Source organism: Uloborus diversus, chromosome 4, assembly GCF_026930045.1.
Source record: "Uloborus diversus isolate 005 chromosome 4, Udiv.v.3.1, whole genome shotgun sequence".
In the NCBI taxonomy this organism is placed as follows: domain Eukaryota; kingdom Metazoa; phylum Arthropoda; class Arachnida; order Araneae; family Uloboridae; genus Uloborus; species Uloborus diversus.
In genome coordinates this window covers 27,371,272-27,398,029 of record NC_072734.1, presented here as the reverse complement: position 1 = coordinate 27,398,029, position 26,758 = coordinate 27,371,272, and the positions used below count along the sequence as shown (strand labels likewise).

General features: G+C 34.7%; 1 protein-coding gene across 1 annotated transcript; it reads right to left on the bottom strand.

The window, feature by feature from the left end:
- Positions 1–1,324: 1,324 nt before the first annotated feature.
- On the bottom strand, positions 1,325–26,686 carry LOC129220551 (anaphase-promoting complex subunit 15B-like). The gene is made up of 4 exons (XM_054854981.1): positions 26,458–26,686; positions 13,388–13,447; positions 2,852–2,971; positions 1,325–1,474 (listed from the first exon to the last, which is right to left on the bottom strand). The coding sequence occupies exons 1-4, from the start codon at positions 26,578–26,580 to the stop codon at positions 1,457–1,459; spliced, it is 321 nt and encodes a 106-aa protein (XP_054710956.1). The 5' UTR covers positions 26,581–26,686; the 3' UTR covers positions 1,325–1,456.
- Positions 26,687–26,758: the final 72 nt, after the last annotated feature.

Below are 26,758 nucleotides of genomic sequence, written 5' to 3'. Positions count from 1 at the left end.
TTCTAATTAAACGTAAATCATTGACATTACGCTGAATAAAAGGTTTGCGAAATATACTGAAGAGAAATGTTTGTATTAAAAAAGAAATGAAAAACGAAAAAAACCCTAATGAGATTAAATAAAATACACCGACAGCTCAATCATTTACATCCGAGCAGTCGTATCTCACGTAAGCCACTCATAGCTGAATGAAAATTAACTTCGATAATACGAGAGAAAATTTTTAATCCCTTCATAACACGAGGCACAACTTGAACCGGTAATCCAATTTAAAAGCCTTATCGCCGGCAACCCTGACATTACCGTTATTGCGCTGGCATAGTGTTTTTCGTGAAAGTTGTACGCATTAACGTTAATGCGATGACAGTGTTGTTTGTAAAAGTTGTTTGCATTAACGAAGATGGAATTGAGTTCTACATTCACGGGCATGGGTTCTTTGTGAGATGCATTGAGCTATACCATTGAGCACGCTCTCCCCCCCCTCCAGGAAAGTTTTGAATTAGAGAAATAATATTATATTTGGAAATGTTTTTTGTTGTTTTTCGATCCTTTGCACCCCTCCCCCCCAAGAATGTATCGATATATCGAAAATATCGATATTTGGAGAGCGATATATCGCGGTATTAAAATTCTGATATCATCCAGTCCTACTCAGACCTAAGTTTTAATACTGAAGCTCGCAGAGTAGTGTCTGAGTAAAATACTAACATGAAACTAGAAGCTGATCTTTCATTGTGGTTTAAAGAAACCAGAAAAAGGGGTGTTCCCACACTACATAAACTATCATTTAAAAAAATATAGTTAAGTTTACGATATCTATTGTTCAGTGCTATTATAATGCAGTAATGTACTTAATGTAAATACCGTACTGTTTTAATTCATTGATCATTGATTTTGTTCTTCATAGCAGTAATTTTTATTAAATTGTAATGCTTTTTCTAAAATGTAGTAAAAAATCATTTTTTTTGAAAGATACGGTAATATATAGTTAAGAAATGGTTTTAAACATTTTAAGGGGTGTTAACACATGTCTGAAATAATTGGGTATGCTTATAAAAAATTTCTAAACATACGGACGTTCCACAACGCGAAATTTCGACTTACGCGAGGGGTTTTGGAACGCATCCCTCGCGTAAGTCGGGATCCGACTGTAATTCTCAGGGGAAAAAATATTTTTTGGGGCAAAATTGGAAAATTCCCAGACTTTTCCCTGACATTTTTAACTATGTCATTTTCCCTGACAATTCCAGGTTTTCCCGGAGCGCACGAACCCTGTTAAGGTATCTCAGAGAGATATATAATTTTAAAAGTAATACAATTCAAGTAACTTTTATGAAAATTTTTATTTATTTACATTAAAAGAAAAACTATGCAGGATGAAAACAATAACTTAATTTGAAATAATGGCAAATACATTTGATGACAGACAAGCTTGCAATAAGTACATTTTTTAACATCATTCAATGTGAAACATCTAAAAAATAAAAAAATATATACAGCATAATATTATACAAATAATTTATCAAAAATACATGTCATAAAAAGTGGCTGAAATGTTTCTACAGTCGAACCTCGTTAAAACGAACTCAAAAGGACCATTAAAATCAATGGCCAATCAACCTCTTCCCCCTCAAAGGGTGACATCATTTGTTTACAGTCCCTTATCCCAACAACAACAATCAAAAGGGTGGGGATCGCAAATGCAGTTTGTTTTTGTAGTAATTCCTTTTAAGCGTGTTCGAATTAACAAGGTTAGACTGTATTAGAATAAAATGGTAAATTATCATTCATGAGGTTTTTAGGTACATTTTGGCTCGCGTGATACATACTATTTATTTAGCTAAGCATCGACGCAGTTTCCACTCATAAGTGAAATTAAAAAGAAAGCATTTTAATGCATCCCATTTTTATCTATTCCTACGGTATTATAACGAAATTTTCTTTCTTAATTTCATGGAAAATCATAAAAATTTCTTCATGTGGTGTTACAAGGTTTCTGCCATCTGCTGGCTAAGGCTCGCCAGCATTACTTACGTAATTTCCATCTGATCGCTTCACTTGCTAGTTGGAGGTTAAAATATTTTACCTTACTTACCTTTTTTTAATTTAAAATGTGAAAAAACTTGCACACTACAATTGGATTACGAAAATAGTACATTAATCAGTTTGTGAACACATTTTGCTGGTTTAGACTATTTTGACGTTGGTATATTGAGGTTGCCCTCACGTATGTAAAATTCCATTTCATTCTGAGAACTCCTTCTTTTTAGTACGTCGATTTTTTAGGGACATAAAGTGAAATCCCATAACAACGAATACCAAATCAACGAAATATCCGCTTCAACGAAGTAAATTTTCAGTAACGATTTTATTTCTATTACATTGCTTGAATACCATTAAAACGAAATTCCCATAACAACGAACAAAATCTTAGGCCCCTTGAAGTTCGTTGCAACGGAATTTCACTGTAGTATATTTAACAATGCCAGATTAATGCATAAAAATGAAATTAAATCCAGTATTGATTGTTTAAAAAAAAAAAAAAGATAAATTTTTCAAGGCATCTTATTTTTCAAACAAGTTCTTCTCACCTCCCTTCCACCTTTTTTTTGCAGTAAAAAATTGAGGTATAAAGTAATATTTGTCCAATAAATTAATTTATTAAAACAATAAATGGAGGTAAAATGTTTTAAACTCGTTTCTTATCAACCATAAGTTTTAATTAATAATATGTTTATTAAAAAAGTGAGTATCATTGCAGACTATACTATACCTATATGTGTTGTAACAGAAGCTTCTTAACAACAAAATTTTAAATAAAGTGAAAGAAAAAGTTTATACTTCAATTTACTTCAGTGTCTTGGTCGTAGTTCATTTCTGCATCTAATTCTTCATCGTCTTCTTCATTGCTTTCACTTTCATCATCATCGTTGTCATCATCCTCTTCGTCTTCTTCATCTTCTTCAAAAGGCTAAAGTAAAGAGAGATAGCAATGGAGAGAGAGAGAGAGAATGTTATCATTTTATATTAAAAAAACAAAAAGAAAGAAATTGCCTATGCAAAAAAATTATAAAAATGTTTTAAAATGGCACTTCAGATTAAACAAGTACCCCCTGTGACCTCGCAAAAAATATTTCCTTACTCGGCAAAAATCCTCATGATGCTGCAAACTTGGACACATGGGTGGATTTATGGGGGGGAAGGGGCAGAGGGGGCAATGCAACCCCCCCCCAGTTTTGGGAGGACTTTACATAGTAACAACACATCTTCCAAAAATTAAAAAAAAAATTATTAGTATTTTTTCTTTTTTGAATAGTTTAGAAGGGCATAGGTGGATTTATAGGGTGGTATAGGGGCAATGCCCCCAGTTTTGGGAGGACTTGATATAGTTAACAACACATCTTCCAAAATCTTAAAACAAAAAAATCATGACTTTTTCTTTTTTTGAATAGTTCAATGAAAATGAAGAGAAAAGCGAATGTCCTTTTCTGATAGGAGAGAAGAAAAGGGGGGGGGGGGGAACGAACATTAAATACAAATAGTACAGCTGTCACTGGGGTGCTGAAAATGTGTCTAAATTCACTATTTTAAACTGAAAACCATTTGGGCAAGTATATGAATTAAAATGTAGGCTAAACGAGCTATACATTAAGCTGCAACACTTATAATAATTGACGATAATTTTGACAAAATAGAACCTAAAGCAAAGGGGAAGAGACTGCCCCCCCCCATTCGCGCTAACAGAACGATCTACTCGTTATGATTTGTATCCACATTTAAAGTATATTTGTGCATAATATTTATGTTTTAGTAGATTAATTGGCCTTTTGAGAAATTCTAAAAAACATAGTTTCTCCCCCTCCCCTCTCTCTTTTTTTAAGAGAGAGAGAAAATAAATACTATCGCAAACTGAATAAATTTTAGTTATTCGAGTGTTCTGATTAAATGAATCTTTTTACTTAGAGGGAGAGTACAATTTTACTTACTTTATAAATACTGTTTAAAAAGTAAAGTAAGTCATAATCATCTAAGTCTAAGTGAGTCAGTCCTTGTCATTATTGAAATCTAAATAATTGAGTAATCAGAAGTTTTGGAAAAATTTGCTGAAATTTTATAAAAGCTATAAAAACTTAACAAAGATTGGTAAAATCGTAAAAACCCTTTAACCGTAAAAACTGACGAATTTTCATAAAAATTACAAAAAAATCAAGCAAAAATCTGCAGGTAACAGTGAATTACAAACTGGGCCGAATTTGCCTATAAGATAAACAAGTTATTGCTTAGGACCCCTGCTTTGAATAAGTGGGTCCCTAACTCTCAAAAAAAAAAAATTCATGATTCGTTCCCTAAAAAATGGGAATTGCTTAAAACACTAATTTCATTTATAAGTGCTGGAAAACCTTGGATATTTGGAAACGTGAGGTTACAAACCATTAAATTTTAAAATTTCTAACAAATGGTAGAGAGAGAGGAATGCCAAAATATGTCAAATTCAGCTCCTTGCCACATCCTGTATTAAAAATGTAAAAATCATGGTTTTCACGTTTGTAACATATTATTTAAAATAAATTTTTGCGACTCACATGTTTCATATCTTGCTACTTATTCAATCCCGAATTCAGTATTTTGGAAATTCTTTTGTATTGATTGCTTTTATCTGACTTCTTCTGCATATTGTCTATCTGTTTAGCACGGAAAAAAAATACACACTGCTTCTATTTCTTTTCGTTTTCTGCCCACTTGCAATTGAAGAAAAGTTGTTGTCATGAGAAATCTATGGTTTCTTTTTTCTTTTAAATTTAAAATAGCTATTTCTTACAAAGTTAGAACACGACTGTAAAAATTTACAATCAAGTACTAAAATATCAGAGACTGGAAAGTACAAATGAAGTGCGTTAAATAATTTTATTTATTCTAGAGTCCTTGAAAATAATTAGATAAGTCTTTGAAAATCCTAAGCAAAGTGGGCTATATATCTATAGTTTATTTTTTCTTTCAAACTTAAAATGGTTGTTTCTTACAAAGTTTGAACAATACTGTACAACTGTATAGTCTAGTTATCAATTTCTATGTCTATCCAGTTATAAGGCTTCAAAATGGAAAAATATTATATCCATTTTACAAAGTTTTTTCTGGGGGAGAAACCTCTGGCCCCCTAAAATTGGAGATATTCTATTTCCCACTTAAAAGGGAGCCCTGCGTCACTCTCTTAATACCAGCTCCCTCTCTTACAGTCAATTCAAAAAGGACAGCATGAAAACACACATTAATGAAAACGATACACAAAAAAGTAAAGCATGGACTTATGCATCACAGGAAACAGACAAAAACATGGGAATAGGGGGCAATAAAAATGTTGCTCAAAAAAAAAAAAAAAATCCTGCCCCCCCCCCCCAGGAACTCAGTCCTAAATTCGCCTATGCTTGGACATATTATTGCAATTTTGCAGTTAAAAATATTTGTTTTCTAAATGATTTCTAATGTCTCTGTTCTTTAGACGTAAGTTGGTATGCGTGTGCGTGCTTATATTTTATCATTCGGCAAATTAAGAAAGTACAGTCTGCCAAAAGGGGGACCCTCTGCGTGCCAGTGTTGGCTTCAATTATAGAAGGACTTTTGCTCACATAAAAAGCAACAGGTTATGCTTACTCTCCATTCTGCTTTCAGCTTAAAATTTCATCACTTATCTTTAAATTCAACTTGATTGCTGTTCTGCTTTTAATGAAGACTACTTTTGAAATGTTAAAAGGCAGTAGAATGGAGATTGTAAAACACAAAGTTTCTAGTTCAACGATAAGCTATAGAGTAGAGTTTGAATTTCATCCAGGGAGGGAATGAATATTATTGATCCATATAGCGCTTCTTACTTACATTGTCATAGTGTGCTGGGTCTAACTTGAAAGAGGTTTTGGAGACAATTTCTGGTTTTGAAAATTTTGTTTTAAAAAGCATTCTAAATATATTTCAATACAGAGCCAAACATTAAAAAAAATAAATAAATAAAATAACAAGACGAAAGGAAGGAGCACAAAAAATGATTGCCGTTATGGCTCAATGCCAGAGTCAAAAACAGTTGCTGCAACTTGATGGGTATCAAACAGGGCTAGATTTAGGGGAGGGCAGACGGGGCTACTGCTCCGGGGCCTCCACAAAAAAGGGGCCCCCCCACAATAAAATTTTTACAAAATATCCAACTTTCACGGGTCGAAAATATTGGATATATATGTATATATCAAAATCAGGGCCGTCCCAACAACGGTGGGGGGGGGGGCAATATCCCCGGGCACCACGAAATGAGGGGGCGCCGCAGGGCGCCCCTCGTTTTGACAGAACTTGACGACATTCACACGAAAACGACATTTTCACGAGAGGCGCTTTGCCCTGCCTCTCTCGTATAAAATGCCCCGATTGTATAAAATTAGGGGCGCCTTGCGCCGCCCCCTCATTTCGTGTATCATAGATACAGTCATAGACACACAAAATAGGAAATCATTGCAATGATTCTCTATTTTTTCCTAGAGCATGAAATTATTCCTCTCGCTCTCTAAGTCTCCAAATCATTCGTTTCCTTTGTATCATTGAAGCAGATACAATTTTTGGGAATATAACTGTTTAGAATCAAACAAAAGGTACTTCTCTACTAAATTTGCTTGAATTCTGCCCCTGCGTGCAGTGACGTAACCATAAAAAAGTTTTAAGGGAACACATTAAAAAGAAAAAAATGGTCGGATAGAAAAAAGGTCAAATTTCGAGTATTTAGTTTTAAAAACGCAATTTTAGCCTTAAAAACGCGATTATAGGCCATGTTTATTGACGTTACGGTGAGGGCTCGGAGACTCTTTCCGATCGATTTTTTTTTTTTAAATAGATTGAAATCAATTCCTTCTCCCCCTGCAAGTTTTCGAAATTGAAGTTTCAAAAACGCAACTTTAAACAAACTTTGAAGATTTTATAGGTAGGAGGATCTGGAGCATTTACCAGGAAAATTGTTCAAAATTATGGTTCAAAAAATTTAAGCAATGTTTTACATTCAGGGGCTGTTCAACTTATTTTTTTTGTAAGTGTCGTTTAAAAAATCCATTGCTTGTGATATTAAAGAAAGGCGGCATGGGGACTCTTGCACGAATATTTTCTCAAACTCAAGTCTTAAAATGCAATTTGTAAGGCCATATTTTGTAATATTAGGGCCTGTGATTTTTCGAAATTAGAGCTCCAAAAACACTATTCTGAGCGATTTTCGATGTTGTTGAGTATTTGTGAACTTCTCCCAAAAACTTACAAGTATTTGATGCAAAATAATAACAGCTTTGTTTATAACATATATGAAAGCTGGTATTAAGTTGGTACAAGTAAAATTAAAAAACTATTGAAAAGAATCATTGGATGAGTCTAGATGGAAATTTAATTTTGATGTAATTTACTTCGATAAAAATATTTTCTATTTATAATCAGCAACTTTTTTATTCGTGTTCTTAGTTTGATCAATATGAATAACCATATCAGTTTCGATTGTTTGTTTTTATCTAGTGAGATAACATTTTACTAGATAAATATTTGGATTTTCAACCTTTTCCTTTTTTCGAAAAGTTTTTGAGGCATTAATGTTTTCTTAAATATTCGAAACAGATTCATTGCTTTTGTTTTAATTTGTATTATGCATAGCCCTTTGATTGTTCTTTTCAGTAATATGTAAAAAAATAAGTATTATGCACTGATGTTATAACTAACTTGATTTTTCTGTGTGTATGGGGGGGGGGCGCCAGTAAACTTTCGCCCCGGGCGCCGTTCTTTTTGGACGGCCCTGATCAAAATATTCGGATATATATCAAAGTATCGGATATTTTCGAATGTATGATGATCTTTTTGAACCCTGATTAGGGGCCTCCACTCATTTGTTGCCCCGGTGCCTCCACACTTCCAAATCCGGCCCTGGTACCAAATCACACCTTTTCAAAGCTGTCTTGGTGTTACCTCTGAATAACATTAAATAAGTCTTGGAAGCTTTCTTCCAAACAGTGGCGGGTTTTACCATGTGGTGAATGTCGCAGTTGCAAGCCCACAGTCCTCTGTCTGCACAATAGGGGCTCTGATGGGGATTCAAAAATGCACATAGTAAAATGTTTTACATAATTCGGTGATAGACAAAAGGGCGCCCAAAAATGCATTGTGAGACCCTGAAAGATGTAATTCCACTAATGCTTTCAAGGGGAGGATATCTAGTGATTTCAATTATGGACATAAGAGAATCCTTTGTGAGTAAGAAAGGAAGATGCCCCCCCCCCCCCAAATGTGTCTTTTATGCCAATTTTTTCAACTGAGAGCTGAAAGGATTAGAAATTCCATAAACTTGTATCCAAAGGACGGGCAACAAATTGATGGTGCCATATTGTTGTTTAATGGTAAAATGTTATGCATATACCACCATTTCCTATCATTGTCTAGTAGCAGTCAGTTATCACAACAAGTTTTATTCTAGGCTAATTCCATGTAACTATACTGGTGTGCCAAAATTAAGGACGAAGTCAAAAAATTAGCATATCAGTTGAACGAAGAGGCAGAGCGGACAGAAAGACCAAGCAGGAGATTAAGTAAGGTGATGTACGGTAGCACATGCGCAGATATGCAGGCAGACGTAATGTGGGAGTGTCTGACTAGTATAAAGCATGTTGTTGGTATAAGATCAGTATTTCTGGCAAAGAGATTGCATGCCGTATAGCAGTTAAAATCACACCGAGTTGCTGCCTCAACGAGAAATGGCGAATAATCAATCTGTTAGACGACATCTGGATGCTATTACCCGAGGTCGAATCATTGGAAAGTTGGAGGAAGGCTGCAGTGTGACAAGTGCGGCTGTAGAGTTCGGAATTGCTCACAGCATCGTTTCACGACTTTGGAGACAATCTCAAACTACAGGAACAGCTATCCGGGGGTTCAGTAGTGGTTGTCCACGGGGAACCACACCCGTAGATGACCGGTATATTGTCTTACAGACCAGAAGAAACAGGCGGCCGACAGCGGGAGAAATCGCTAGACACACGACACAGGCGACTGGACGACCGATATCGCGTTTTACCGTGGCCAGAAGACTGCACGGTGGTGGTCTGTTTGCACGACGCCTTGTACGGTGTGTACCTATAACGCCTGCTCATCGGAGAAGGCGTTCTCTGTGGTGCCGGGAACACCGGAATTGGAGAGACAATGAATGGGGACGGGTACTCTTTACAGATGAGAGCAGATTCAGTCTGAGTAGCGATTCTCATTGCATACTCATCTGGAGAGAGTGGGAAAGCCGCAATCATCCCTCGAACATCATTGAAAGGGACAGGTATGGAGGTCCTGGTGTTCTCGTTTGGGGAGGCATCATGCTTGGTAGTCGTACAGACCTTCACATCTTTGACGCAGGTTCAGTCAGCGGGACCCGTTATTGTAACGAGATTCTTCTTCCATATGTGCGTCTTTTTAGAGGCGCTGTGGGTCCGCAGTTCCTTTTCATGGACGACAATGCACCATGTCATCGCACAGTAGCTGCCGAACAGCTCTTAGAGAGTGAGGATATTGAAGGTATGGATTGGCCGGCACGATCTCCGGATCTCAATCCCATCGAGCATGTATGGGATTTTCTAGGCAGACGCTTCGCAGCTCGTACCTTACCACCAGTAACGATTCGGGATCTTCGATTGGCGCTGCAAGACGAATGGACAGCAATGCCTCAACAACTCATTGACACTCTCATTCTCAGCAAGGGCAGACGCTGTGAAACCTGCCTAGCAGTCGAGGGAGATCATGTCCCCTACTAAAGACCGGATGTTTCTTGCTGGACACCCATCACAGGGATGTTTCGGCCTTCAGTCGCATTGCGCTCCATGCTACTTTTTCAATAAAGCTTCTTTTTATCCCTCTGATTTCTCTTTTAGTAAGTGTTGCTTACATTACACATGTCCTTACGTATTGGGGATCTTACGATATTAAATGTGTTGATTTGGAAAGCTTTTGTACGAAGTTATATTGAAAAAACTGTCTAGTCCTTAATTTTTGCACACCAATGTATATACCAAAAGTGAATTTAAATAACATTTTTCTACCGAGTTCATATTACAATACATATTATAAGGATTCTGAAGTTATTAAATTTTGCATCATGACATGTAATATGCTAATGTGCTAAAAACTCGAGTCTTTCATATAAAATTGGTTTTTGAGGGTTTTTAATAATTAAAATTACTTTCATATCTTAAATAATACTAGACAACCTTCGAAGAAAAAAAACAGGAGATTCCACTAGGGATATATAGGTGATTCCCCAGCCACATATCTGCAGAACAGAATTATTAAATTATGCTTTTAAATAACATGAATACTAATTTTAAAGTGAAATGGGGATTTTTCGCAGATGTAAGCTAATTGGTAGCAGCAAGAAAAACATACTGCAAAGGAAAAACCAAATAATAAAGAGTGAATTTGATTAAAGCTTTGTACATTTCCCAGTCTCTACCAAAACGGTACACTGCGATGCAAAAGTTTAGACAATGACGTTCTTCAGCTATAGAATTTAGAATTGCGATAGTAGAAATACAAAAGTCTGCAAACATATTCAAAAATTCTTTTGAAATACTATAACCAAAATACAATTGTTTGATATGCTTTAACAATACTGTTTTGGATAAAAAGATAAATTTGCTTGTTGCAAAAGTTACGAGTTTATGTGAATTTTTTTTCGTATATGCAAATTTAAAAGAGATCACATCACAGGCCTCTTGTACTTAAGATCTGCCAACGATAACACTTGGTAGTCGAGATGCCGCGAGCTGAGCAGATAAAAGCAGATGAAGTAACTAAGATTTGGCAGTTGAAAGCTGAAGGTAAGCTTGTTCCTGAAATTTCGAGTTTTATCAAGTCATTGCAATTATAAAGCAAAACACAGATCTGTGAGGCCGCGTGTGACGAAAAAACGGGATGATCATCAGATCCAAAGACTAGCAAGTAGCCAACAAATTACTGTTCGTAAAGTTCAAAGCTCCTTGGGGTTTTCGTTATCGAAGGATACGATTCGTAGATGAATTTTGGAAACAGGGACAATGGTTCACTGCAAAATGAAAAAGAAACCAGCTCTAAAGCCACATCATAAATCACAACGAATTTTGTGGGTTCGAAATCATATGTCATATGGATCGAAATGGATATCAGTAATATTTAGCAACAAAAAAAGTGGAATCTGGATGGTCCAGATGGCTGGACATCGTACTGGCATGACTTACGGAAGGAACTCAGATGTTTTTTTAGTCGTCGACAAGGTGGTGGCTCTGTGATGGTTTGGGCAGCGTTTTGCTACAATTGACAAGTGTCTTTGACCTTTACCAGTGGTCGCCAAACATCACAACATTACACTAAGACACTAGAGGATAATCTCCTACCATTTGCTGAGTTTATAGGGGGCCCTCAGTGGGAATTTCAGCAAGACAATGCTTCGATTCATGCTGCAGGAAACACAAAATCTTGGTTAAATTCAAATAATATAAAAGTTCTCAATTGGCCAGCGTGTAGCCCAGACCTCAACCCTATAGAGAATCTTTGGGGCATCATGTGTCGCAAAGTTTACAGCAATGGTAGACAATAAACTTCTGTATCGGAACTTAAGAGATCTATTGAGGAAGTATGGTACGAAATCGAGCCCCAAACCATGCAAGATTTAGTTTCTTCGATGGAAACTCGTATTTATGAACTAATAAAGAAGAATGGATGCACACGCAGGTTTTAAAACTGTTTTATTTAATTTTTATTTCGTTTGTGTCGAAAATTTTGAGACAATGTTAATTTTTTGTTACAATGTAAAAACTTGTAAAATGCACAAGTCAACTTTTCACTGCTATAAATATTATATAGTATGCACAGCATAGTACACTAAAGTAGTCTTAGGAAAACTGAATAAATAGATTTCTAAATCTGTGTGTGAATTTGCTCATTGTCTAAACTTTTGTGTCGCACTGTAGCTACAAAAATTTAATTACTAAAATCCAAAAAAAAAAAAAAAATCAAAATATAATGAAAATAAAATATAAAATAAGTAGGTATGGGGTAGCATATGTTAAAATAACTTCAAACTTTCAAAACAATTGAAATATTTTCAAGATGCAAAAGGATTGAAATCTGCTGCAATTTTCGGCAAAGTACATGCTTCTCTGAACATGCAATGTGGAAAGAAAAAAATCAATTTTTACTACATAAGTTATTAATTAGCAAAATTCTTATTCCCTGACATTGGTAGACTAGAAAAGAGCGTCATCTATTGAGAAGAAAGGGAACTTTTTTATGATGGACTGAAAAAACTGCAAAAACGAGAGAAAATCGTAAAAACCGGGAAATAGGGAGATGGAAGCAAAAAACGGGAGTTTCTCGTTAAAAACAGTAGAGTTGGCTAGTATGTTAAATGTTTTGCATAGTCGCCATGTTTAGTCATTCGCAAGATGAAAGCAGACAAGACTATTTCATTGCCTAAGTTTGCAAAAACAGAATTGGATGCCTATCTCAGTGCAAACTACTGAAAATAACATAAAAATGGTCTGAAATTATGTTTAAAAAAAAAATTAGTTATTTTCTGGAAAAGTGAAATTTCATTAACAAAATTGTATTTTTGGTAAATTTCATCTAAAATGCAGTTTCCTGCCGACTTTTCATTGATTTCTTTATCCACTTATTTTGAAAAAAAAAAAGCATGTTTATAGCTTTTAAAATGTAATTCTGTAAAGTTCTTTTTATTTGATTTTTCATGAAAGTAGTAAAAACTCCTCTCCCATTTTGTACTTCAAAACTCGGCGCCAGTGGTGGCCACGAAGTTTTTTGGGTCTAGTGGCCACTGGCCACTTAGAAACTTTCTGAATCTTAACAATTATCATCTTGTTTTGATCCAGGTTTTTATTTTAAGGTGTGCATTTCACGTAAAAAAGAATTATTTATGTAAACTTTCTTAATTTTTGTCAAAAAAAAAAAAAAAAAAAACTTTTTTTTTTGTATTTTAAGTTTTTATTTGGGTATTAGTTCCTATATTATTTTGCGGGAAAAAATAATGTCACATCATAAAGATAATTTTTAACTGTCACAGTTCTAAATGAAATAAATCTCTTTAGCTCTAAACATCTCTAGTAATAAACTCTGGTAATGACTTGCAAGCTGTACTATATTTATTTTTTAAAAATTGCTAATGTCTTGTTTTCAGTAGAGTTAAATCAGCTTACAAGTCAGAAAGAACTGTTTTTACAAATGAAATTTTGTGAAAGGACCAGTTTTAAGGTGGAAATTTAATGAAGAAGGGGCTGCAAAACACTTAGTTTGTATCTGGATTGACCTATGACTAGAGATAATTTGATCAGTTTTAATATTGAAAGCAACATACCTCCGATGCTGTTTTACCGATGGGAACAATGTCTTTATCTTTCTCTGCAACAAAAGTTAGCTAAAAATAAAAGTTATGTTGGTAAATGATAAAATTTAGGCACATGATTTAACAAGTAAAACAATTTTCCTACAATGGAAAAGTATAAATCTATGCAGATGAGTTCAATAAACACCTTTGTACTTGAAAGGACATAACATTTAATTGCACAAATTGCAGATCAGGGCTGTATCCAGAGGCCCCCCCCCCCCCCAAAAACCTGAAATGTTTTGTAACGTAAAACAGAAGAAATTTTTTTTACTTACTAATGTCTAAAAAGGAAAATATCAAAGTTTTTTTTTTTTTTTTTTAATTTTGTAACTATTAAAACAAGTGAAAATTTGAATAAATACAGAAAAAGCAGGACTTCCTGCTCTCTTTCCCAATTAAATTCAGGGCCGTCCAGAACCAAGGCAGGTGGCCTTTTGTCAGTTTAGAAGACTTGCCGTCCTCTCCCCAAAACTCATATAAAACGTACACTACGCCAATTTCGAGCCACGGACTCCTAGTTTCCGATTAGGCTAGTATCTGTTTACCAAGATGTGCCAAATTTAGCTCCTTGATACATCCTGCGTAAAAAATGCAAAAATTATGATTCTCGCGTTTTTGTAGCATATTTCTCAAGATAAATTTTTGTGACTTCTATGTTTCACACATGTCTTGCCATTTATATCATACCGAATTCAATAATGTTGAAACTTCTTTTGTTATTGCTTGTTTTTATCTTACTTGTACTGCTGTTAATATCTTAAGCATGAGATAAAAATTTAAAACTTACTTTAATTTTCTACACTACTTTTTATTGAAGAAAAAATTATTTGTTTTGAGAAATATTTTGTTTCATTTACTTTTAACTTAAAACAAGTGTGTCTTACAAAGTTATAATTATTTTGTAAGACTATACAATCAAATTCTGGAAAGTGCAAATAAAGAGCTTAATTAAATTTCAACTGTTCTCGAGTCTTTGAAAATTATTTAAGTTTTTGAAATTCCTGAAAAAGTACTTCAATTTTGTCTCTCATCAAAAAGATAATGTATGAATTGGCCGAATGGCCAGAATATTATTCTTTCGTTACTTATTTTCTGAATCTCTAAGCCATTTCTTTTAAAGCATTACAAATTTTACTACAGGGCATTTGACGAAATGGGGCAGGGGGTGGGGATGTTGAGAAATGAACAAAAACAAATTACACTAAAAGCCAATATGAGCAAGTGACCATGTGCTTCCCTTTTCTCCTCCCTTGCTTTTCCTTCCTGTTGATTAATGTCAACAAATTGTCTAACAAGCAATTTTTATTTTATTTCATCTTGACTTTCAAAATAATGCATAACCTTTAAAAGGCTTTGTTTGCATATTTTTCTTCATATTTTTGTAGTCTCAATTACTCCCATTTAAGGCATCACAATCAGGGCTGTGGAGTCGGAGTCGAAGTCGGACTGATTTTGGGGTAAAGGAGTCGGAGTCGGAGTTGTTAGAAAACTTGCCGACTCCGACTCCGGGTTTCTTTTTTTCTTTCCTTTTCATTGACTCTCCTTGCATTTTTTAAAAAACTGACTACCAATTGGTTCAATTACATGTATAAAAAGATACTAATGAGAAAATAACTGCCATTATGGCAATCAGCTAGCCTGAATGCTTACCGAACTTACTGTAGCCGTCCTCTAGTTTGCTTGCTTTTTAACTTAACTAATAGCGACTGTCAGCAAACGGTTTTGTTGCCTAACATTTTCAAGTAATCACTTTCAAATAAAAATAGAAATATAGTGTTTTGTTCGATCTCAGTTATAAAATAGCGAAAGAAATGTAACAAATTAATAAGTCGAGGCCCGTAGCTAAGGTTGAAACGTTTAAGGGTGATCGACAAATTCAAAAACGTTCTAGCGCGAAAGCACGAATCCAAAAGATCCGATGAAAAATAATCTAATGTTTTTTTTCTTTATTAAGACTATTTCTATAAGCTTGGTTCTCACTAAAAAGTATGGAACAAAATAAGTGTAAATGATTTCTTGATTGCAACACTCAATAATTGCAGCTAATCTTAAAATCTTAATATTAAGTTTGATTCTAAAGCAGACAATAAAATTTAAATTAAAAATTTAGCGAAGAAGAAATATAGGTATAGTAAAAGCTATTCGTACAAATTTGTATACCGGCCGCATTTTGTGTAAAATTAGCTCCTGATGTATATGTGCCCTATTTTCGTTGAAATTTGATTGATGAAATATAATTTAAAATATATTCGCGAAAATTTTCAGAATTAAAGTATTTATAAACTCTGAAATTAACTTTGGGTGTCATCTACCTGATGGGTGTCACCCAGGGAAAACCACCCCCTCTCAAGAACTTGGATTTAGAAAAAAAAAAAAGCTTTTTTTCTCTCAAGTTACAGCTTTCAAAAATTGAATGCACACGATTTGATCAATATCTATTTGTTAAACATTAAAGGGGGCAAATTGCAGATAATCCTTTTCAAATTTTTTAAAAGGGATTTTTAAGTCATCTCACTTCTTAACTCGTAACTGTTGGAAAATTTGATTTTTAAATTGAATTTCTAACGTTGTATGCGTCTTGGGTTTACAATAAAAAACAAAATGCGAAATTTTCATGAAAAGGAATCAATATTTCAATCTCTGTTTAGAGGTTTTCCCCCTTCCCCTGAAGGGAGAGAGGGAGTTGAAAAAATACAATTAAAAAAATCAAAAACATCCGGAGTCGGAGTTGGAGTCGGAGTCGGGCGTTTCAAAATCCAGGAGTCGGAGTCGGGGTCGTAGTCGGCCATTTTCCTTCTGACTCCGCAACCCTGATCACAATACAGGTTTTTATATCTATTTTTCAAATTTTCTCATGGGAGAAACACCCGAACCCCCTGAGGTAATGAATATTCTACATTCCACTTAAAGGACCACTCTCCTGTTACCTTTCCTAGTACAAGGTGAATTTATAAAAAAAAAATAAAGAAAAATAAATAATTAAAAATTAAAGCAGCGGGAGCATTAAAAAACAAGACAAAAAACATGAGAGCTGTATCAGTAAAAAGATATGATAAAGAAATGCAATAGCTCAGTGCTCCGTCGTCTAAATTCGGCTCTGTAAGCAATTTTAGAACTTTTACTTCTATGCCAAATATTTTTATGCGTTGTATGTGTGTCTACACACACACACACACACATATATATATATATATATATGTGTGTAATAAAATAATATATATATATATATATATATATATATATATATATATATATATATATATATATATATGTGTGTGTAAAAAAATGAATACATATATGTGTGTGTGCTTGGGCAATGTGCGAAACTGGGCACCTCCCCAAAAAAAATTCTGGATACGCCTTGTTGCAGATTACTGCAGACACGTATTTCAGCATTGCAAAGAGAAACATTCAACAAAAGCGAAAAGCCTTTTGTAGGATGTCTTTTCATCCATAAGCTCAATTCTTTTAGATTCAAAAAGGCATTCCTTGTAATGCTGAAACATGCATCATCAAAAATTAGTGATTTGTGCAATAAAAATTTTTATTTATTATTTCACTGTGCAGTTAACTTATTAGATGCAACATGATATTTACTGGGACACACTTGATAGTGATGTCAGAAACTTTTTTTTATGGTTATCACTTGTAACACATGCATGTCCACTAGAGATGATTTTGAAACTGAATTAATAGATCACTACTTTCTAATGATAATTAAATTACACTCTGACTAATTACATATTTAGCAGTAAGTTACCACTTGGGTTTCCAATCCCGAATCCCGCAGGATATTTAGCGGGATTGATCCCGCGGGATTTCGCTCTCAATCCCATAATTTTTTTCCCATTCAAGTGTTTTCCAGCTTTTGCCGCTCATAAAATGATTATTTTCACAAGCATCATCTGAAGTTTAAATCTTCTTCCTCATATATCTGCAAGAAGAGCAAGTAAAACTGTGCGTCTTATATGACCAACAATGGATTTACCATTTCAGAACATAATAAAAATAGAGTATATTTTTTTGAGAATGAATTGCTCAGAGGTTCCAATTGTCATACATTCAGCAATTGAGAAAATGCGTAAAAATAATAAGCATTTTTAAAAACCATCACTAAAATTCAGTAAATTATGATTAAAAAAATGGAGAAAGTGTATTACCTAATCTAAAACCCACTGAGTAGCCTGAATACCATGTTGTAGCAATGCATTCAAAACCTAAAAGTTACAAAAAGTGCACTCCGAAGAAGAAAGCAATGAAAAATCTGACATTATTTATGTATTTGGCATGACTTTAAAAGGGGTGACAGAAAATTGTGTATGAAACACAGGATGACTCTCATGACAGTGCAGTAAGTTAAGCTTCTCATGTTTTTGAATTCCTTTTTAAAATGAGAGGTAAAATGAGCTAAGTTATCCAAACACTTTTACTGAGACTGTGCAGGGGCGGCTCTAGCGCCGGACAAACCGGACCCCTGTCCGGGGCGGCAAATTTGAGGGGCGGCATTTTGGTTCGAATGTCTAAAATACATTTTACATTAGGAGCAAATTTGTATGAGAGTATTTTGCGAGCACAATAGCTTGGGAGTCTGAAAAATACGTGAAGGTTTTCTTTCCTCTTCGTTTATTGTACCTTAATTGCTGTCGCCGACAGCAAATGGTCAACAGTTGCCTGTTTTGGTTGGGAAACGAGACTGAATGGGTGAGGGGTCAGGGTCTGATTACCAGAACTCTCGCCTGATTCTGGAATCTGCTGGGCCCTAGGCTATGTGCTTTACTGCCCTATTATTCATCCCTGATTATTCCATGCTCTCTTCCTCTCTTCCTGTCAATTGCTTCGCCGACTCGGGGGTTGTATTTTTACCAGGGTTAGGTACTTCACACTTTTACTTCTCTTTTATAACAGTTATTGTGCGGCGCCGTATCTTCCATGGTATTTTTTCTTTCCGTTGATTGTAGTCCACGCGTCCCCGACAATTTACCGTACACTTGAAGCAGGGAACATTCAAACAAATAAGAAGTTTTGCAATAGCAGGAACCGTAGCCTTTTTTTTTTCTGCTTGGAGATTTAGGTAGATATTTCAATGATGTTTTAGTATTAAATAACGTATCATCCTAATACTAGTTACATTATAACAATTTAAAGTATATTATATATATATATATATATATATATTTATTTATTTATTATGTAAAATACTTTTTATTGAACTTTCACTTAAAATGGTATATATTATTGCCAGTATTAGTTTTTATTTCATTATAAACACAACTACTATTTTAACTTTTGAATTCTTATAGCTGAGATAGAGTAACATTCATACATGTCCCGTGCATGACACAAATTAAATAAATTTGTAATTTTTCTAATTAATGTATTTGACCAAAAGGCAAGAGAATTGGATAGAAGCACTATAGCATTTGAAATTTCAGAATGAATCTTGATTTATGATCCAATTGCAAAAAAATATGAATTAACATCCTTTTTAACTGTTTTTTGCACTTTAAATGTCTGCAAATATCCCGTGTATAACAGGAGAATGACCCTTCTACATTTGCAATTTAATAGTCAAAGTGGCATTAAAACCGGATAAATCCACTAAAGTAAGGGGAAAAATAAAAAGAACGCCCTAAAAAAGACTAAATAGGGGAGGGGGAATTATAATACAGGCCATATTTCTGAACAAAAATCATGTTATGTGACAATTATTTTTTACTAATTTTTTTATTATGATAGAAATGCATAGAATTTTTATTCGAAATTAAAACATAAAATATTTAGTAGCCCCCCCCCTCCCCCCTTAGCTGTTTTCGGTCTCTAATATTGGTCATTTGACGTTCGATAAGAAATTTCTAATGATATTTTTTTAAATTCTTGCCATCCTAGAAAATAAACGTTACAGTTACGTGTTTAAAATTAAAATAGTTACCAAAGTATTCGAAAAAAGTTTCACATGAAAAAAAGTTGCTTTCATTTCGAATGCTTTTTTTTTACATGGTATTTTATGACTATTATTTTCTTTATCGATAATTTTTAATAACTATTCAGATTACCCGTTAAAGTATATTTAACCGAAATGGAGGATAAAATATTTGAAATTAAACGTTTTCTATTCTTTTTCTTGATTTATTATACTTTTTTTTCCTCATCAACTTTCCGATGGGGCATATTGCTACAACATATAAAAGGGTTCACCTTGAAACCATTAAGTAAAACTCGATGGGAAAGCCGCGTAGAGGCTATAAAACCCTTAAGGTATGAATTAGGGGGAATTTACGATGCTTTCCTTAGCATCTATGACAACATAGAAATCGACAACTCTGTCAGAGATGAGGCATCAGGATTGTTAAAAGCTCTGAAGCAATTTAAATTTCTATGCTCAATAGTTATATGGTATAAAATTTTAAATGGCATAAATCCAATCAGTAAGTTATTGCAGACCATAGACTATGACCTTCCATCCGCAATAGAACTCATAAAAAACTGTGGAGATTTTTTTAAGGATCTGCGATCCGATGCATCTTTCGAGGAAATGCTCTCTGATGCAACGGAATTGGCTGAAGAGATTGACATCCCGGCTAATTTTGAGCTGACACAACCTCGTCATAGAGTAAGACGAAAAAGTACTCATTTTGTGTATGAAGCACGAGATGATCCAGTGGAAGATCCGAAATTAAAATTTAAAATAGAGTTTTACTTTTTTACAATAGATCAGGCAATTAATGCCTTAGAAAGTAGGTTTGAATTAATGAGTACCCACAGCAGCTTTTTTAAATTTTTATACAATGTGTATGACTTAAGGGACACCCCAAAAGAAGAGTTAATTAAACACTGCAAAGATTTAGAATTAGTGTTGACGGATGGAGATTCACGAGACATAAGTGCAGTGGACTTAGCAGATGAAATAGTGTCAGTTTCCGCCTTATTACGAAAAAGGCAAAGCCCAATTGAAGTTTTGTCGTTAGTTTCAACTCTTGATATCGCACCAAGTTTAGCTATTAGTTTGAGAATTTTATTGTCTTTGCCAATAAGTGTGGCAAGTGGAGACAGGAGTTTCTCAAAACTAAAATTAATAAAAAATTTCTTACGCTCCACAACTCTTCAAGATAGGTTAAATGGTTTAGCTACATTGGCTATTGAACATGAGTTAGCTGAACAAATAGATTTAAAAAAAATAATCAAAGTTTGCAGAATTAAAAGTAAGAAAAAAGCCTTTTAAATGTGTTTATTTAAGGTGCGCAGTAGTAATAATTTAGAGGAGGGGGGGGGGGGCGGTACACATTGAATTCTAACCTTTGTCCTGGTATTCTTTTTCATTTTTAGTTATTTAACAGACTTGATGCAGACTGAACTTTTATTATAAGTTACTACAAGAAGAGAAACATCGGTAAACAGTAATCTGACTTCTAAAACTTTTGTACAACACGAGAAAGTAATTTTCATTAAGCTGTCATGAAAATATGCACCAATACAAAAATTGTTTAATTGCATTCCTACTTTATGATTATTTAAAAAAAAAAAGATGAGTTAATGTTTTTAAAATAACGATTCTATTTTTTTCGTCCATTTTAGTATTTTGCTTTGCTGTCACTTTAATTGTCAGTAATGCATAGCACTTCCAAAATCCTGTCTGTTCTCAAGAAATATTGTTAAATTAATTAAATACTATAATTGTTTTTTTCTTCCAATAATTTGATAATCCAGCTATGTTTCGAGGTCTTTAATACAAGACATGTTAATTTGGTGTTTGTTTTGAAGTGCCCTTTTTTTTTTTGTCTAGTTTAATGTACAGCTTTAATAAATTTGATTTCATTTCATTGTGCTGTTTATTTATTGGCATGATCTATTAAAGGTTTATTGGCATGTATTTACTGTCAATTTATCCCTTTTTATTTTTTCCCGTGGGGAGGGGCGCCGTGGGATATTGCAATTGCGTAGCAAGTAATTATTATATACCACTAAAGTAACGTAAAGTAACAACGTCTAAAAAGCACAAATTCGCAGAATTTGTGCTTTTTAGACGTTGTTACTTTATGTTACTTTACTGTTCAGCACAAAGGTATTTATTTATATTATTTACCACGTTTTAAATAATGAATACATATTTGACGGTCCAGTTTTTGAACTTCTGCATGTTGTCGGAATTGGATCGCGCACAGGACTCCTCTCTCTCCCCCACCCCCTTCCTAGATTGAGCATTTTTAAAAAAATGTTCCATGCTATTAAAGAGAAGAAATTAATGCTCCTTAGGGAAACAAAGTAATTTTAATTGGAAAAAATATCGATTGTCGTGAAAAAGGCTTAATTTATTTTCAAAAGAAACTTAAAATTAAATTTTTCTATAGTTACAGATTATTTCTTAGTTAATCACACCCCACACTACACTTCATATTTGTTTCCCCCCCCCCCTCTCCTTTTTTTTCTTTTTACTTTTACTAGACGATCAAAAAATAAGAAAATACTTAAAATTCTACGCTTCGGAAGCCTCCTCCCTCAGTTAAAATCATTAAAGTGCTCTTCAAATCTCGTTTCACCCTGCTTTTAATATCATACAAATCGTCTAAAAACGACGCTTTGTTGAGGTGCTTAGCGCGAAGTCCTCTTTTAATACATTGAGACGATGCTCCCGTATGCAATCTGAAAATGAAAAAACTATAATTTCAAAAAATTAAGATGAGACCTTTTAACCCTCACCCCAGTCCTTGAAAATGGCTTAAAAACATCGCTTTTTATTACTTCTCTTTTGGAATGTTTCTTGGGGAGATTCAAAGAGCCCTTTCCTGTAATCATGAAAGTTTGTCGGTAACTGCCTTTTGGAACTTCAGTGTCAAAAAATTGGGGTGAAAAGTTTACGTCATCTCAAATCTATTTTTAAAAAAAAATCATCGAAGACCCAACCCTTACTCTGAAGTCAACACATTTCGCCTATAATCGTGTTTTTAAGACTTCAGTTTCTTAAAATTCCCCCCTCAAAAGACCCCCTGAAACTTTCCACCGTCTAAACCGCCACAGAGCGTCTAAAACTGCGTTCTTAAGACTATAATTTCAAAAAAATTCTCCGAGGGAGAACCCCCAGACCCCTCTAGCAGATACGGGTATTTTTTAAGCGTACCCCCCCCCCTATAAATATTTTCTGGTGGCACAGCCCAAGTGCAGGAAAGCCATGGTCGTACTTAGGATTGATGAATTGATGAATACGTGAAGACAACGCGAAACTGCTTTCAAGCATGACCATTTTAGGGGGTGGAGGTGGGGCTTATCGTTTTTTTTTTTTTGAAAGAATGTTTTATATTTAAAAAAAAAGAGGAATTACCAAAAAGAAGGACTATATTTGTAATGCAAAAATTGTAATGTTTGATTTTTTTACCGTGGAGAGGGGCGGCACTTTGGAAATTTGTCCGGGGCGGCAAAACTGCTAGAGCCGCCCCTGGACTGTGACTTGTTGAAATGGTGAAATCAAGCAGTATTCATCAATTGCTGTAATGAATCAAACTCACTGATGCTGTGAACCACGTTTATTAAGCAACAAAAGTGCTATCAATGCAAGTTCAATTGGATACAGCAAAACACATATCCAACAGACATCGTTTTTGTTTGAAATTTGCAGTTCTCGAGCAAAAACCCAGCATAAGAAAAGAAAAAACTATTTCAGATGATGATGAAGTTAATGCGGATCTTTTTCTGTCCACAATTATTTAATTTTAGCAAAACCAACTGCAGTAGAGTCACAGCACGCGTTTACGTCTAGCGCATTATTTTTTGAGGAAAAACCCTTTCCCATCCTATTCGAGAGGCACACTTTTGCTTACCAAACGATACTTGCTAATTAGGATCTGACTTTCTAGTGCTTTACAATTAGAGACGTAACGAGTACTCGGTAACTACTCGGTACTCGGCCAAATTTTGATCAGATACTCGGCCAATACCGAGTAGTTGCAAAAAATTGAATATATTAAAATTTACAAAAAAGCTCAAGCATATATAATTTTCTGCAACCTTTACAATTCAAATTTAAATTTTGAGAATAATGAAGTTTGAAATACTTCAATGGAATAAATCTTGGTTTGAATGTCTCGGAAGTTAATAAAACTTTTTTGTTAAAAATTGTGCAAATATGGAATTTTTGCTACAAACTAAAATTATTCTTAAGATATATAAAAATACCTTAGCTTTAAAAATAAAAGGAAATAAAACAACGTTAGAAGCACAGTGCAGGATCACTGCAGACACGTGTTTTGGCGTTACGAGGAATTTCTTTTTCAATGCACAAAATGTGAGCTCGTTGATTTAAAGGCATCCGGCAAAAGTCGAATTTTTTGTCGTATGCCTTTATTTTTTAGTTCACATGTTATGCACTGAAAAGACGATCCTTGTAACACAGAAAAACATGTCTGCAGTGTTCCTGCACATTTGTTTTTTTTGCTTTTAAAAATTATTTATGTTTAGCGAACTAGACCTATAATGAATAAATTTGCATAATTTGTTTTAATTCCAACTTGATAAGTCATACCTTTTATTTATTCATTTTTAATTTAAAAAATATTATTTTTGCAAAATTTTGTAGTTCAATTTCAGCAGGAATTTTTAGTTTAAAAACTATTATATGGACAAGGAGGTCTATACTACTATTTCAATAAGTTCAAAATTCATCGGTGTGTGTCGGTGGTCCTTCTTTCAACATAATTGGTACTGGGAAACTCGGCCGAGTAGTGAAAGGCCGAGTTACTCGGTAACTTGGTACTCGGCCGAGTAGTAAAAGGTTGAGTAGTCGGTACTCAGCCAAAGTGCTACTCGGTACGTCTCTATTTACAATTACTGTATGGAATTTAAGAAGACTACTAATTCAAGTAATAAAAGCACCGCATCCTAAAAATCACAACTTTTTCTCTTTGGCATAAAAATTTTATTTTTTGAAGCATAAAGTCAATCCCGCAGGATTAGTACTTTACAATCCCGAAATCCCGTGGGACTGAATTCGGTGGGGGATTGGAAACCCTAGTTACCACCCTAAAGCCAGAACTACAAGCAATTTACAGACAGTTCCCTGATGAGTCTCTGGATGCCATAACTGAACTGTCAGAAAATTGCTTTTAGTTCTGGCTTAAGGGACGCCTAACGTATTGCTTTTTACATAAGCTTTTACCCTCCTTACAAAAGCTGAATGGCACCATTGCTTGCACACTCTCCCTAGTATATGCTCAATTAGTGTAAGTTATCAGTTTGAAGGTGATCTCAGTTCCAATAAGATAACATCTGCCGTCAGCTCAATTATTGGCTGTTTCAAAATGATGAGTCCATAACAAGGATGAATCTGCAGTCTGGATATCAAAACCGAGCTGAAGGTTAAAAAAAAACTTTCACACAAATAGAATATTGATGGTGCAATACTTTCACAAAAAAAAGATAGTGAGAAAAAAATCCTGGATTGCCCCCCCCCCCCCGATACTTCTATATTTATAGAAGAATACAACTAAGTGAAGGGTTTCATGTTTCTAGTTGTAGGGGTTCTAGTCATAATTTCATATGTTGGTGTAGTTTTTGCCAACGTCATGCTTGTTTCTTAAGTTTATTTACTAGTCTCGTTGTCAGAAGTGCCCACCTGGGGGGGGGGGGGGGGGTCATGGCGCAGACTGTAGCACTGATATTTTTAGGGAGGGTTTTTTTTGGAAGGCTCATGCTTTGGGAGGGGGGCTTAGCCACATTTAGGGGGGGGGGCACCCCGTCTTTGTCGAGTAATTCAATGCAATGAGGCTGATATACTGTCAGGCCTGTATTTATAAACTTTGGGCACCCTGCAACAAAATCTGTAGGGCCTCCCCACAGAGGCCAGCAGTACGAAGTATATCCACAAAGAAGGTTGTGTTTGGTAATAAAGGAATATCGTATACGAATACAGAAAAGATATTTATTGCTGAAAAATTCACAACTCTTAAACTATATTTCTACATAACTCCCAAAATTTTGCAGGCATTTGTTTTAGCATGGCACAAGTTTTTGTATGCTTTCTTCATAGAAAAATGGGGCCTGTGTTTCTAACCATTTGGTAACTTGTTGTTTCAGCTCATCATTGTTATTGAAGTGTTGCACACAAAAGAAAGATTTTCAGAAATTCCATAGCAAGAGCACTAATAGAAAACCTGCGGTTTTCCTTAATCTTCACTTCAGTTGTGCAAACAAGATTATCACTCACCAAATATAGACGTCCGCTTCGTTCTTCATCGTTTTCCTTAACCTTATCATGTCCTTCATTGAATAACCTATATTATCTTCTTACCATTGAATCACTCATCACATTTGGTCCATAAACCTCATAGATTTTCCAATAAATTTCAATTAGTTTAACTTTCTTTGCATTTAGAAAATGAATCACAGATCTGATTTCACAAGTGACTGGATTTTCAATATACACCGACATTTTCAATTAATATCGACATTTTAATTAAGTACTACAAAGCATATGTGACCAACAGAAATCTTAAAATGGCGTCATCCTCTTCTCCTTGACTCAGACTTACAGCTGCAACAGCAGTGCTGTGGCACATAGAAATAGAAATGGAACTTATACTTTGAGGATATAGGCACCTCTTTTGCAACGTAATAAGTCTTAGTGCTAGTTTTTTAAATAATTTCTTCGGCCGTTGAGCTCCTTAAGGACGTGAGTCCCCCTCACTGCGGGGTCTGCAGGTAACCCGATCCGAGCCTGTATTCCGCTTTTGAATGCAATCTGCCCGTCAAACAAAATAAATGTAACTCAGCAGTAAGTTACCACCTCTGAGCCAGGACTAAGGTATGCAACATGCATGTTGTATGCAGTAAACCGACATCCTGGTTATCCCATCCAGAGACTGCAGTTTCGTCTTTGTTATAGACTCATCAGCTCAGGCTTCAGTAAGATGACATCTGAGGCTTTCTGCTCTGATATTCCCTATTCCAGACAGATGAGTCCATAATAAAGACGAAATTGCAGTCTCTGGATGGGACTATCGGTACATTGCATGCAAATGTGAATTGTTAATTAATAAAAGCGATGCAATACATACCCAATTTTGATGTTCTCTTTCCATTTGAGTTAAATCTAATTCATCATCGCAAGGTTCGTCTACGGGAAACCAATACGGTTCTACCAATCTGGGTACAAGAGATGGATAGCTTGGCACATTCATTGTTTTTTGTTTTTCTTTTTTGAATAATGAAAAATTCAATTAATTTTCACATTGTACACATACACTCATATCAAAACAAAACAAAGCTGTGATTTCACATCAGTTCACTCTTCAATTTCATATGAAAAATGGCTACTACTCTTGCACCGTACACTACTCTGATTGGCTGCAATATAGC